At 38.1% G+C, this 15,311-nt stretch overlaps 1 protein-coding gene across 7 annotated transcripts in view; it reads left to right on the top strand.

Annotated features, from left to right (window-relative positions):
• THADA (THADA armadillo repeat containing) overlaps positions 1–15,311 on the top strand; it is a 332,010-nt gene that overhangs the window by 9,500 nt on the left and 307,199 nt on the right. For all 7 annotated transcript variants that reach the window (XM_072768181.1, XM_072768180.1, XM_072768179.1 and 4 more), the window contains exons 9-13: positions 3,686–3,873; positions 7,236–7,330; positions 9,042–9,262; positions 10,821–11,527; positions 13,944–14,095. In XM_072768181.1, coding sequence (XP_072624282.1) covers positions 3,686–3,873; positions 7,236–7,330; positions 9,042–9,262; positions 10,821–11,527; positions 13,944–14,095 — 1,363 coding nt within the window. The remainder of the gene's footprint in view (positions 1–3,685; positions 3,874–7,235; positions 7,331–9,041; positions 9,263–10,820; positions 11,528–13,943; positions 14,096–15,311) is intronic.

Genomic DNA, 15,311 nt, shown 5'->3' with positions numbered 1-15,311 from the left:
ATTTGAATCAGTGCATATTGATGGGGTTTATTTCAGGTTTTTAAATTTTTTAAATTTTTTTTTTAATTTCAGGTTTTTTTATAGGCTACTTTAGGCAGGCTATTTCTTTGGAAAACCTATGATGTCAATATTGTTAGGTCTTTTTGCATGGGTAACAGATTCACCATGGAACCAAACTATTGGCTTAAAATTCTGATTGCTGAAGGAGTGAAGAAAGCTGAGGTTGTGGCATTTGGCATTCATTGTTCATTGTTCATATATTTACCTAATTTTCTTGTTTGCACTACGGTGTTCATGCCTTATCTGTGCATGTTGTTTTACCTTCTCTAGGTAAGCCAGTTTTTTGCTGGTTCTTATTCTTCAACAGACTTGCAGCCAGTCTTCCTATTTTCAGCCTTACATTTATTTCCATATCAAGTAGTACCTGATGCCAACAGTTTCTTAGCCTTTTGGGGCTGCAAATCAGGTTGTTTTGGGGATGATTTTCTGGCTTACCTATTTACCTTTTAATTTTTAAAGATTTTTATTTATTTAGAGATGAGAGACACACAGAGAGAGGCAGAGACATAGGCAGAGGGAGAAGCAGGCTCCTCATGGGGTTTGATGCGGGACTTGATCCCTGGACCAGGATCATGCCCTGTGCTGAAGGCAGACTCTGCTCAATTGTTAAGCCACCCAGGCATCCCAATATTTACCTTTTTAAAAAAATTAATTAATTAATTAATTGATTTTATGGGGGGACACGAACAGAGGGGGAAGGAGAAGGAGGGGGAAGAATCTCAAGCAGCCTCCACGCTGAACACACAGCCTGATGCGGGGCTTAATCTCATGACCTGACCTGAGCCAAAACCAAGAGTTGGCCACTTAATCAACTGAGCCACTCAGGTGCCCCAGTATTTACCTTTTTGGTTTCTGCTGAATCAGTTTTCTGTGTGCTTCCAAAATTTTATTGTTATTGTTTGTTTGTTGCTCTTCATATTTTGTCTTTTTATGTTTTCAATCCTGTGGCTGTTGGTTTACTGAGGTTCTGGGAGAGAATATAGGTAGTATCTGTGTGCTATTCTTTTTTTTTTTTTTTTTAATTAATTAGTTTTTATTTTATTCCAGTATGGTGGTTAACATACAGCATTATATTAGTGTCAAGTGTACAATAGAGTGATTCAACAATTCTATACATTACTCAGTGTTTGTCACAATAAGTGTACTCACCTATTTATGCACCTATCCCCCTGCTACCTCCCCTCTGGAAACCATCTGTTCTCTATAGATAAGTATCCTTTTTTATTTGTTTCTTTTCTTTTTTTTTTTTTTTTTTTACTTTGGTCATTTGTTTCTTAAATTCCACATATGAGTGAAATCATACAGTATTTGTCTTTCTCTGACTGCCTTACTTCATTTAGCATTATATCCTCTAGATCTATCCCTGTTGTTGCAAAAAGATTTCATTCTTTTTTATGGCTGAATAATATTCCATTACACACACACACACACACACACACAATACACACACCACATCTTTATCCATTCATATATCTGTGGATACTTGGATTGCTTCCATATCTTGGCTATTGTTGCAGTAAACAGAGAGGTGTATATATCCTTTCAAATTAGTGTTTTTTTTTTTTTTTTTTTTTTTTTTAAAGGTTTTATTTATCCACTCATGAGAGAGACACAGAGGGAGAGAGAGGCAGAGACACAGGCACAGGGAGAAGCAGGCTCCATGCAGGGAGCCCGATGTGGGACTCGATCCAGGGTCTCCAGGATCATGCCCCGGGCTGCAGGCGGCGCTAAACCGCTGCGCCACCGGGGCTGCCCTCAAATTAGTGTTTTCACATATTTGGGTAAATATCCAATAGTGTGATTACTGGATCATATGGTAATTCTATTTTTAATTTTTTGAGGAATCTCCATGTTTTCTGCAGTAGCTGTACCAATTTGCATTTCTGCCAGGTATACAGTAGGGTTCCTTTTTCTCCACATCTTCACCAACACTTATTGTCTCTTGTGTTTTTTATTTTAGCCTCTGTGTGCCATCTTTAACATGGGGCCTCCCTTTCTCTTTCCAGTAGTGCCTTCTCTGTCTCTTTTTAGATTCTTCTTCTGTTAAATATGGGTTCTATCCTTTTTATTCTATTTGTTTTTATTGCTTAATACCATCTACTTCTGTGTATTTAGGATTCCCAGGACAAAAAAATTGTCATCTATATATTCAGGATTCCCAGATTTCTCACTCCAGGTTAGATCTCTTCCCTGAAGTGGTAGATTCATATAGTCATTTGCCTCTTGGACATCTCCACTTGGATGTTTTATAAGTGCATCAAATTCATTGTGTCTAAAAGAAAATTCACGGCCTTTTTCCTCCTACTTGCTGGTAACTTCTTTCTGTTTCTTTGACTTTGCCTATTCTAAATATGTCACATAAATGGAATGCAATATTTGTTCTTTTGTGTGTTTTCAGGGTTAATCCATGTTGTAGCATGTATCAGAATTTTTTTTTTGTCTGAATAACATTCCACTGTAATGTATGTACCACATTTTGCTTATCCATTCTTATGCTGATGTACATTTGTGTTGTTTCTACCTTTTGGCTAAATATAAATAATGCTGCTATAAACATCGGTATGCAAATACCTGTTTGAGGCCCTTCATTCAGTTCTTTTGGGTATATACCTAGAGCAGAATTAGTGGATCATAACTTTATAAAGGACTCCTAAACTGTTTTCCCTGACTTCTGTTTTAATGTCATCACTCTGTGTTCTGTTATGTTGAGAATGGACTGGGGGTGGGGGCAAGGATAGAAGCTGGGAGACCAGTTAGGAGACCATTGCATTAATCCAAGGGAGAGGTGTGAGTGACTCAGACCAAGAGTAGCAGTGGAGGTGGTCTGATTCTGGATATATTTTGAAGGTAGGACAGCAGGATTTTCTTACAGTGGAGTAGGGAAGGGAGAAGTCAAGGATGATGACAAAGTTTTTGTAGGGTAGAGATCTCAGCAAGTGGAGCAGATTTGGAGTTGAAGATGAGTTCATGTAGTTTGAGATGTCTGTCTGTTGGACATTGAAATCAAGATATTGAGTAAGAAGTTGCATATATAAGTCTGGGATTAGAAAGAAGTTGAGGCTGGAGATAAAAATTTGGGAATTGTCAGCATACAGATTATAATTTAAAGTTTGTACTTTATGAAATCAGCATCAAGGGAATAAAGTAACTGGACCAAAGAGGGAGAGTAAAGACTGAGTTGTGGAGAGCTGTAACATAAAGAGATTGGGGAAAAGTGGATGAACTAGCTGAGGTATATAGGAAGGAGCAATGGTGAAGTGGGAGAAAATGGAGGAGAGCTTAGTGTCTTGGAAAACAAGTGAGGAAAGTGGATCAAGGTTGAGGGAGTGTTCAAGTTTAGAAATTGTGGCATTCATTTTACCTGTTATTTCTACTCTAAAAGAAGAAATGAGATTAGTTGTTAGCAGAGAAGGAGGGATATTTTGAGGTAAGAGCATTGAAAGTTTGCAATAAATGTCCAAGTAATTGGAATGTTATGGGAGTGGAAGAGAGAGGTATAGATGTCTAACATAATCTAAAACAAATTTTGGCCCTTTGATTGGTAATATTTCTTTTGCAGAGGGATAGAAATGGTGGCATTTTCATGTGACTTTTCTTTTGGAATAACGTCTTTTTTTCATTATAGAAAATTTGCTGGAAATCGTATAGTTCAGACACAGTTGATGAATGACTTATTGGTAGGCACTAGAGTTTCAGTGATGTTGGTGCAGAAAATACAAGACATTCAGAGAATTCATTTGAAGACTTCCAGTTCTCCCACATGGCAAAGTATGTGTGGATTGCTGAGTATTTTCACCAAGTTTTTAAGTGATGGTAAGTATAAGACCATAAAAATGATGATTATAATTGAGTGTCACTCAGCTTTTGCTAATAATGGTATGAAATGTTTGATACTTACCTGAGATGGAGAACTTCTTTTCCCCCAGCTCCTTAAAATGGGGAAAGGCCCTGGGTTATAAGGTTTTTTTATGCTTTTTCTTTCAAATATACCAATTCTGCAAGGAATAATGTTGAAGGACTTTTCTAAATGTGTGTGTTTTGTAAAAAAGAAAACCTAACAGTCTTAGGGTTGAAAAGCCCCAGACTTTAAATGGCAAAAGAAAGTTCTCAATAAGAAGAGTCCATACTTGGAAGGAAGGTCTGGAAAGGTGAACATAAACCATACAGTTCTCCTTAGGAGCAGGCTTCATCCTCAAGTAATGACAGTAGTCCTTGTGGGGGTGGTCATCATTCCCCCTTATATGTCTCATGTGTTGCTTCTATTCATATGATCTGTGTTCCTGGGAAGCCAAATAGTAAATGAGAGGAAGTCCCTCTTTCTAAAAGCATTTCAAACTATAAATTAAAATGGTATTACCATTTTGTAACCTGATGAATTGATGTAGGCATTAAGCATCAGCAACTACTAACATTACAGAACAGACAGACAGCATGTGCCCTTTAGAGTCTTGCTTTTACCACCTATACACGCTTTGCAAAGGGGCTGAGCTTGAGACTGATCTTTAGGTCACCTGCCAATTTACAGGAATTACAGAAGACAGAAGAGTATGCTGAACTGCATTAGGACAAAGCAGACCCACATCCAGACTGTGGGAAACTGCAGATCAAGGCCAGAGCTCTTGAATAGAGAAATTGTAATGAAATGAAAGGGGTGGAGAGGGCACTTGTAGATTGAAAGGCACTTAAAAGGTGTATCAGATTTTTGAAAAATGTACAGGATTAAACTGTAGTGTCTAGGGATGCACATTTGATTAATAAAACCATTTAAAAATCAGAAAGCCATTACTTTGCAAGTCACGATAATGTTTACTCAGGGTGAGAAAAGGGTTTATGTTTGGGAAGAGACATATGGATGAGCCTTATGGGTTGGGTGCCTGAGTTCGATTTTTCACCTTGGATGCTGGGTACAAGGGTGTTCACTTTCAAATAATTTGTTAAGCTATACATTTGTTGTGGCTATTTTCCTGTATCAGTGTGTTACATTACAATATGATTAATGGAAAAATGATACTTAACACGTGAGTATTTATAAAAAGTTAATTACATTTTTACCCTTTACCTCACGTTCTATATGGTCATGTATGCATAAATATTAACTTAATTAAAAAATAAATGGGATTGATTTAGAACTTTTGTTTATAAAATTTTTTTTTAAATTTTTGTTTATTTATGATAGTCACAGAGAGAGAGAGAGAGGCAGAGACACAGGCAGAGGGAGAAGCAGGCTCCATGCACCGTGAGCCCGATGTGGGATTCGATCCCGGGTCTCCAGGATCGCGCCCTAGGCCAAAGGCAGGCGCCAAACCACTGTGCCACCCAGGGATCCCTAGAACTTTTGTTTATAAAGAGCAGTAATTGACTCTGGTTTTGCTAGTCTAATAGGAAAAAAATAGTACCTCATTGTTTATATGTTTTGAGTCCTAGTAACTAGTAAAAGTGCTAGATATATTGTCAAAATAGCATTATTTATTCATTTATTTTGGCTAGGATCTCAGGTAGTTATAAAAGGAAAGGAGGGGCACCTGGGTGGATCAGGTCGATTAAGCAACTGCATTTGGCTCAGGTCATGATCCCAGAGTCCTGGGATCAAGCCTCGAATGGGACTCCCTGCTCAGCTGAGAGCCCGCTTCTCCCTCTCCTTCGGCCTGTTCCCCGTGCTTGTGCATGCTCTCTTTCAAATAAATAAAACCTTACAAAAAAAAATGAAAGTGTTACTCTAAGATACAATTTACAGATCTGTTTTAAAAGAGGACATTGTTATCTTAAAAAAACAACAACACACAACTGATAAAATACAGAGAAGACCTGATTTTAATATGAGGCGGCCTCTTTTCTGGGTGGTTGACGGGCCTGTCCACTGCTGTTCTTCCCCAAGGTTTTAAAGCTTCATCTGTCAGTAAAATGTTTGGCTGCAAGTAACAGAAAACCAAATTTCAGAGACTTAAGCAAATGTGCCTCCCCTCACCCCCACATAACATGAAGTTCAGAGGCAGATGATCCCAAACTGCTGTATGCAGTCTAGGACCTAAACATTTCTGCCTTTCTGCTCGGCTATCTTCAGCATGTTGACTTTCACTCCCATGTTTGTACCTTGTAGCTGCCATTTGACTGCTGTAGTTCTGGAATTACGAATATGTGTGAGACAGGAAGGAAGGCCAGTTTCATTTTTTCTTTAATCAGGAGAAACAAAAATACCTAAGTACCTACTTACATCCCATTGGCCTGAACCCTCATGGCTACCTTTAGTTGCAGGGAAGATTGAAGAAGCAAGTATACTGTCTTTGGCTGAGCACATTGGTGCCCCAATCAAAGTCACAGTTCTGTTAGCAGTGATAAATGGCAGAATGGATGTTTATTAGGTAGTTTATGGTAGGTATTTATGATTCTTAGCTCAGGTTGAATAATTCACCATATTTGGTAAACTTTCTCACAAACCAGAGGCTGATAGAAAACAAAGAGAAGATAGCAAGCCGAGATTGGCTGCATTGGGTACAGTGCCAGTGATAGCAAAGTTTGCAGTTAGCACTTATCCAGGCTCTTTACACAAGCCCTGAAATCATGTTAAAAAAAATAGTAGTAGGGATCCCTGGGTGGCGTAGCAGTTTAGCGCCTGCCTTTGGCCCAGGGCGTGATCCTGGAGACCCAGGATCGAATCCCACGTCAGGCTCCCGGTGCACGGAGCCTGCTTCTTCCTCTGCCTGTGTCTCTGCCTGTCTCTCTCACTGTGTGCCTATCATAAATAAATAAAAAAATTAAAAAAAAAATAGTAGTATATGTGGGAGTTGGGATGGAGAGGCTGATCAGTGTAGAGGAGACAAGTGGTGTTGCTCCTAGATGTGCTGGGGGGAGAGGAAAAGTGAGTGGTTGTTAAGAGGAGAGAGGAAGGAATCACATATATTAATAAGTGTGTATGTGCTGGCCGTAAAAGCCTTATGTTAATTATGCATTTAAACATTATAATAATGGTCAGATAGGAGTTACATTTTCTCATTTTACAGAAGAGAAAGCTGGGCTCCTGGGAGGTTAAATAACTTGCCCAAGGTCTATTCAACCTAGGAAGTGGTCATGCTAGAAATTGTACCCAGGACTGTCTGACTCTGTGCCATGTGCTTTTTCCACTGGACCAAAATATCTATTGTCATTTAATACGTGCTGTCTACTTTTTTGCCATATAGATGACCTCTTACAGACAATTCAGAGTACGTCTGGATTAGCTGTTATTCTTTTTATTAAGGCTATGTTTCATCCACCTGAGAAGATTCCTGATTTGGTGAGTGCATCTCCTTTGGAGAATTGTGCTTTATTTATTGAATTAAACACATGTTTTAAAGATATTTTTAGGGCCAGCCTGGGTGGCTCAGTGGTTTAGCGCTGCCTTCTGCCCAGGGTGTGATCCTGGAGACCCAGGATCAAGTCCCACGTCGGGCTCCCTGTGTGGAGCCAGCTTCTTCCTCTGCTTGTTGTCTCTGCCTCTCTCTGTGTGTCTGTATGAATAAAGAAATAAAATCTTTAAAAAATAATAAATAAAAAAAATAAATAAAAATATTTTTAGAGCAGCCCGGTGGCTTAGCGGTTTAGCGCCGCCTTCAGCCCAGGGCATGATTTGGGATCGAGTCCCACGTCAGGCTCCTTGCACAGAGCCTGCTTCTCCCTCTGTCTGTGTCTCTGTCTCTCTCTCTCTCTCTCTTTCTCTCTGTGTCTCTCATGAATAAGTAAACAAAATTTAAAAATAAATAAATAAATAATAAATAAATAAAAATATTTTTAAAGAAGTGGATTAAAAATTTCTTTCTACATAGAATCCTTCTGATGATCTTTTTCTTTTACAATAAGAGACAATCCAAAAATGCAGAAAAAGCAGAAGATGATAGCAATCACCTATAAATTCATCTCACAAAGATAATCACTATCAATGTCTTTTGGGGTATATCCTTTTAGTTTGTTTCTTGTACTGTTGGTTCAATTCCATCTCTCAGTATTATAAAAGATAGTTATATTAAAATTATGCAGAGATTAATGTATAGATACAAGAAGTCATTACTTTTTGATAAATATGTCCTTTTTATTAGGAATAACCCAGGGACGCCTGGGTGGCTTAGTCAGTTAAGCATCCAACTCTTGATTTCAGCTTAAATCTTGATCTCAGGGTCATGAGTTCAAGCCCCGTGTTGGGTTCCATGTAGGCATGAAGCCTATTTAGAGAAAAAAAACAATAATCCAAATATTGTTCTTTATTTTTATTTATTTATTAATTTATCAAAGGTTTATTTAATTTAAAGAGAGAGAAGGAACAGGAGGAGCAGAGGGAGAGAAAGAGAGAATCCTAAGTGGGCTCAGCGCTGAGCATGGAGCCCAACACCAGACTGGATCCCACAACCCTGAGATCATGACCTGAACTGAAACCAGGAGTTGGATGCTCAGCTGACTGTGTCACCCAGGCCTCCCCTGACCCCCAAATACTATACTTTTGATGAGAAGTATGTTAGAATCATTTTTTCTGTGCATTTGGTTAGATGGAAAGTATAATTGATAATCTGGGCTAGAATTCTTGTATTCAGTACTAGTAGATTTATTCTCCCTTACTATGTTATCTAGAAACTTATTTTAGTTATTTACCTGACTTTATACAAAATAGATGTATACTTTCCTATGAGATCACACAAAGTATTTACCACTGAATAAAATTTAACAATTTGATTTCTAAAATCACATCTAAAAAGCATTAGTTAAGTTCATCCACCTGCAGGTGGCGATATGTTTTGCTCTACAAATAACATTCAACCCAGCAGAATTGTTCACGTGCTTAGATTTAACTTTTTTCCCTTTTGATATAATAATTTTAACACTTGTGGCTTCTCATCTTTAGGTTCAGTTATTTTCCCTAGTAAGTTTCAGGGGAAAGGGAATTTTGGATTTACATTTTGAAATATCTGAGACGTTTTAGAGGCTTTATAAATGTTAGCTCTGTTATGTTTTTCCAGATTAGCAGTTTGCTTCTCCGTTCAGTAGACTGCACCAGCATTCCCGACTGGTTTTTGAACTGCTGCAGGAGCCTTTGTTGTACTGATGTCTCGCAGTCAACCCTCTTATTCCTGTGTCAGGGGACACTCACCATGTTGGACTGGCAGAATGGGAGTATGGACCTGAGCGGGGAGGCCCTGCTCCTGAATATTGTACATATTTTGTTCACCTTGAGTTCACAGTGAGTTTTCATGCTACTGTCTCATATTTTGTTTTGTCAGACATTTAAAAGACAGCTGAACAGTAGCATACTTAGTAATTCAATGAAAATTGCTCAGGATAATGCTGAATTAAAAGGGAGATAATGAAGTGAGTATGAAGTAGAACAAGAGAAGATGCGATGATGAGGAGGGAGAGAGTTATAGGTATTATTGATACAAGTGAACCTGTACTGAACATTTCTAATGTTAACGTTAACAGTTAGTCTCTAATGCTTGCATTTTGGAGTTTATGAACAACATCAACATAAGTAATTCAGTATGAGCCTCATGTGTTTGGTAGATGGAATCTATTATGTCGAGTGTGTAAAGTGAAGTTAGAAAAGTAAATGTTAAAACTTAAGTGTATTGCTAATAAGCACCTGAGGCAGAACTATAACCAGCTCTTTTCGATTTCATGGGATTGTGTTTTGTGTTTTTTTTTCCGGTGTTTTATTCATGATGCCTGAAATTGATCATGTAGTTAAAATGTTAAACCATAGATACAGCTTGATAGTAATGAACATGTAGGTAAAGGACAAAAGGTACCCTGTTCTAAAATAATTCTTACATGTTTTTCAGTTTATATAGGAAAATTATGCATATTTCCAAAGAATATAAAAATTATTGTTACTATTGTTTTTAGACAAGGAATGGGATGGGTAGAAGGAAAAGGAGAGAGAATCTTTTTTTTTTTTTTTTAAAAGATTTTATCTATTCATGATAGACATAGGGGGAGAGAGAAGCAGAGACACAGGCAGAGGGAGAAGCAGGCTCCATGCAGGGAGCCTGATGCGGGACTTGATCCCAGAACTCCAGGATCGCGCCCTGGGCCAAAGGCAGGCGCTAAACCGCTGAGCCACCCAGGGATCCCCAAGGAGAGAGAATCTTAAGCAGGCTCCACACCCAGCACAGATCCCGACGTGGGGCTTGATCTCATGACCCTGAGATCATGACCTGAGCTGAAACGAAGAGTCAGTCGCTTAACCAGCTGAGCCACCCAGGTGCCCCTCTTGGTATATTTTAAAACACATGTGGAACCTCATCAAAATCAAAATAATGAACATTTCCATCACCCAAAAGTTTTCTTGTGTCCTTTTTGGATTATTTCTATAAGATAAAAAGATTCACTAATAAATTTGAGATCTGTTTTGGCATTGTTTGTAATTTTTTGTTTTTGTAAATTTAATAATTATTGAATTTTCTGATCATTCTTTATCTTTTATATTTTTAAAGTCTGGATGATTATAAAATGAGAATTCTGGGTGCTTCATGGCTCAATCAGTTAGGTATCTTTGTTCAGCTCAGGTCATGATCCCAGGATCCTGGGATCGAGCTCTGCATCAGACTCCCAGCTCAGCAGGGAGACTGCTTCTCCCTTTCCCTCTGCCTGCTGCTCCCCCTGCTTGTGCACTCGCTCTCTGTCTCTGTCAAATAGATAAATAAAATCTTTATAAATAAATAAATAAATAAATAAATAAATAAATAAATAAAGTTTCTGCTACTAATCAGTTGATAATAACATGACTCATTTTTCTTCAGGATCAAGGAATCAACTCTGGAATTGTTTCTGTCTAGAATTTTGGCATCCTGGACTAACTCAGCCATACATGTCCTTAAATCAAGTTCCCCAAGCCTAAAGAACAGTCTGAATGGGAAATCAAGTGTAGTTGGGAGACTTTTGGAATATGTCTATACCCACTGGGAGCATCCACTGGATGCTTTGAGACACCAAACCAAAATTATATTCAGAAATATTCTCCAAATGCACCAGCTCACTAAAGAAAAGTCAAACTCAGAAGTGTCAGGTTTGGCTGCCGATCATTTCATCTGTGATTTGACTGAAGGTCTTCTGCGATTGGAATGGCATGTTAAAGGGAAGTACACATGCCTTGGTTGTTTAGTAGATTACATAGGAATTGGACATATTTTGGCTCTAGCTAAAACTATTCCATCACAAATCTTAGAGGTGATGGGAGACCAGTCATTGGTACCTTATGCAAGTGACCTCTTGGAAACCATGTTCAGAAGTCACAAGAATCATTTGAAGTCCCAGGCTCTTGACAGTACCTGGATTGATGAGTGGCATGAGACTTGGGTTTCTCCTCTCCTTTTTATACTATGTGAAGGAAATTTGGATCAAAAATCTTATGTGATTGATTATTACTTGCCAAAATTATTGAATTGCAGTCCTGAAAGCTTAAGCTACATGGTAAAGATTCTTCAAACTTCTGCTGATGCTAAAACTGGTAAGAAAATCAATCATTCTTTTAGTAATTTCTAGTTAAGATGTTTAAGGGTAGGTACCTAGGCAGATATGGACCATATTCAAATATAAATACTACCACTTCTGTAAAAAGTGAAAGAGAGTTTTAACAATAGAGATTTCAGATTGAAACTAATGTTCCTGTCAAGAGCAGAATAAAGTTTTTGGCTGATGTCATTTCAAGCTAAGGATTGATTCCAGTTATGATTATTACTAGTTTTAATTCATTTACCAAGTTCTTATTTGTTCAGTTGTCAGACTGGAATAAAAGTTTGAGTGTTTTATAGAAGTTGCTAAGTGATCAAAACAGTAATTAAAAATTGTTTTAGGCAAGGATAAAGACAAAAACTAGAGTAGCAAATTTTTGTCTCTGGGAAAGAGACAAAAAATGTAGATGTATTAACCTAAGAAACAACTCTTTATAGTCATTTAGAATAGGGGTAAAGATGCCACTGAAACTTAGCACTGAAAGAATCACTGCATTAAAGCATAATTCAATAATTAATATATAAAGGATGATCCCGACTTATGTGAATCTTAAAATGACTGTATTCTGTTTAACAAAATAGGAATATTACCATATTGTATGTACCCTACATCACAATTTAAGAATATTTACAGCAAGGGGCACCTGGGTGGCTCAGTTGATTTCAGCTCAGGTCATGATCAGGGTTGTGAGATCGAGCCCTGCATCAGGCTCTGTGCTGAGTGCGGAGTCTCAAGATTATCTCTTTGTCTCCCTCTGCCCCTTCCCCAACCCATGTGCACCCAGGTACTCTCTTTCTCTCAAAAAAAAAAAAAAAAAAAAAAAAAAAGAATATTTACAATTAAAAATAACTTAAAGGGATCCCTGGGTGGCGCAGCGGTTTAGCGCCTGCCTTTGGCCCAAGGCGCGATCCTGGAGACCCGGGATCGAATCCCATGTCGGGCTCCCGGTGCATGGAGCCTGCTTCTCCCTCTGCCTGTGTCTCTGCCCCCCTCTCTCTCTCTCTGTGTGACTATCATAAATAAATAAAAAATTAAAAAAAATTAAAAATAACTTAAAAGTTTCAATACTTCAAAGAGTAACCATGAGATAGCTGGAAAAATCTGATTCCTGTATATAAAAATAAGCCATTATTTGGAGTTGGTTTCTTTTTCATTGTAGTTTTTAACAATAATTGTTCTTAGCTTGGGATGCCTGGATGGCTCAGTGGTTGAACCTCTGCCTTTGGCTCGGGGCGTGATTCCAGAGTCCCGAGGATCGAGTCCCGCATCGGACTCCCTGCATGGAGCCTGCTTCTCCCTCTGCCTGTGTCTCTGCCTCTCTCTCTCTCTCTCTCTTTCTGTGTCTCTCATAAATAAATAAAATCTTAAAAAAATATTTTATTTTGTTTTTCACGAGAGACACAGAGAGAGGGGCAGAGACACAGGCAGAGGGAGCAGCAGGCTTTATGCAGGGAGCCCGACGTGGCACTTGATCGCAGGTCTCCAGAATCAACCCTGGGCTGAAGGCAGCGCTAAACCGCTGAGCCACCTGGGCTGCCCACAAAATAAAATCTTTAAAAAAAAATTGTTCTTGCCTTTTTGAGAAGCCATCTAAAGTTGAAGATTCGTGAATCTTCTCAAGGCAGTCTCTCTTTTTTTTTTTAAGATTTTATTTATTTATTAGAGAGAGAGGCAGATAATGAGAGAGAGCATGAGTGGGGAGGAGAGGGAGAAGCAGGCTCCCTGCTAAAGGCAAGGAACCCAACACACGGCTCTGTCCCAGGACCTGGGGATCATGACCTGAGCCAAAGGCAGACACTTAACTGACTGAGCCACCTACATACCCTAAGCAGTCTCTGTTTTTATATCATTGTTCCCTTTGAGCCAGCGTTCCCTGTCCTGTTAGTAAAGGCTGATGTCCTAGCCTTCAAAAGCATCAGGTTCCTTGTAATCCTCCTTTTTATCTTTTTTACTAGGGAGAAATAATAACTCCAAGATATACAGAGAGGTTTAGTATTTATTTTTAGAGAAATATTTAGCCACTAAAGTGTTTTTCCTGATTTTGGCTGAAAATCATTTTAGTTATTCTTACTGTTTTAAATATTTCTCTGCCTGACCTTTTTCCCCCTGAATCATTTCCTGGCTCGTTTCTAAGTGTCAAGGAAAAGGTAAAAATAGCAAAAAATAATGATTTCTTTAACCTTAGGGGATTATGCTTTCTTGAAATTATTGACACAAGAACTATTAAATCCTTTTCAGCAATGATTATTTTATAATAGGAACTTTAATTTGTGTTAGAATTTAAAAGATGATTTTTATTTCTTAAAATACAATGTTAGTTGCAAAATGAAAATTATAACAGTTGTTACATAGCACAGTAGTTGTCTTTGTTACTGTGCTTTTGAGACAAGAACAATCTTTTCCATCCTTAGGGTCTTATAACAGTAGAGGGGCTCTGGGAGCTTTGATGGCATGTCTGCGAACGGCTAGAGCTCATGGACATCTTCAGTCTGCAACTGATACCTGGAGGAACCTTGTGTCCAGTGCAAGAATAAAACAAGGCTTAATTCATCAGCACTGCCAAGTAAGTAAAATACCTGGACATTTTATACATACAGTAGAGTTAGTATAATATAGAGGCCCCTATGTCAAGGTCAGCACTGTTTTAAGGGTCTATAAGGATGATGAATGGAAAATGAAAAGTGTAGACCTTGTATTTGGGCTATTTCAATTTTAGTTGAAGGAATAAGAAAACCTACATAAAACAACTGGAAACCCTTAGAAGACAATACAGATATAAGTGCGCCTTTATGCATATGGACTTGGGGGCTCAGAAATGAGTAGGTAGTAGTTGATTAGGAATGTATTAAATGTGATTAAAGGAGAGGAGACAATGGAGCAGCACACAGAATGAGAGAACACTACTGATAAATGAATTCAGTACAGTAGCAGGGTGGAAAATCAATGTACAGAATTCTGTTGCTTACCTATACACTAATAATGAAGCAGCAGAGATGAAAGACCTCTACTCCAAAAACTATAAAACATTGATGAAAGGAATTCAAGACAATGCAAAGAAATGGAAAGATATTTCATGCTCATGGGTTGGAAGAACAAATATTGTTAAAATGTCTATACTACTCAAACCAATGTACACATTTATTGCAGTCCCTATCAAAATACCAATGGCTTTTTTCACAGAAGTAGAACAAACAATCCTAAAATTTGTATGGAGCCCACAAAAGACCTCATATAGTCAAAGTGATCTTGAAAAAGAAGAACAAAACTGGAGGCATCACAATTCTACATTTCAAGTTATATTATCGTGTGGTATTAATTAAAACAGTATGGTGCTGGCAGAAAAATAGACACATAGGTCAATGGGATAGAATGGAAAATCCAGAAATAAACCCACAATTATATGATCAATTCATCTTTGGCAAAGGAGGGATGAATATACAGTGGGAAAAAGGCAAGTGTCTTCAACAAATGGTGCTGGGGAAACTGGACAGCCACAAGCAAAAGAATGAAACTGGACCACTTTCTTTCACCTTACATAAAAGTAAACTAAAAAATGGATTAAAAAAATGGATTAAAGACCTAAATGTAAGACCTAAATCCATAAAAATACTTGAACAGGCAGTAATCTCTCTGACATAAGTGGTAGCAACATTTTTCTAGATATGCTTCCTGAGGCAAGGGAAACAAGAGCAAAAATAAACTGTTGAGACTACATCAAAATAAAAAGCTTCTGTACACCAAAGGAAATAATCAAGAAAACTAAAAGGCAGCCTACTGAA

The sequence above is a fragment of the Canis lupus genome, chromosome 11 (genome assembly GCF_048164855.1).
Source record: "Canis lupus baileyi chromosome 11, mCanLup2.hap1, whole genome shotgun sequence".
NCBI lineage: Eukaryota > Metazoa > Chordata > Mammalia > Carnivora > Canidae > Canis > Canis lupus.
The sequence above is the reverse complement of the archived record's forward strand: the minus strand, read 5'-3'. Positions and strand labels throughout refer to the sequence as shown.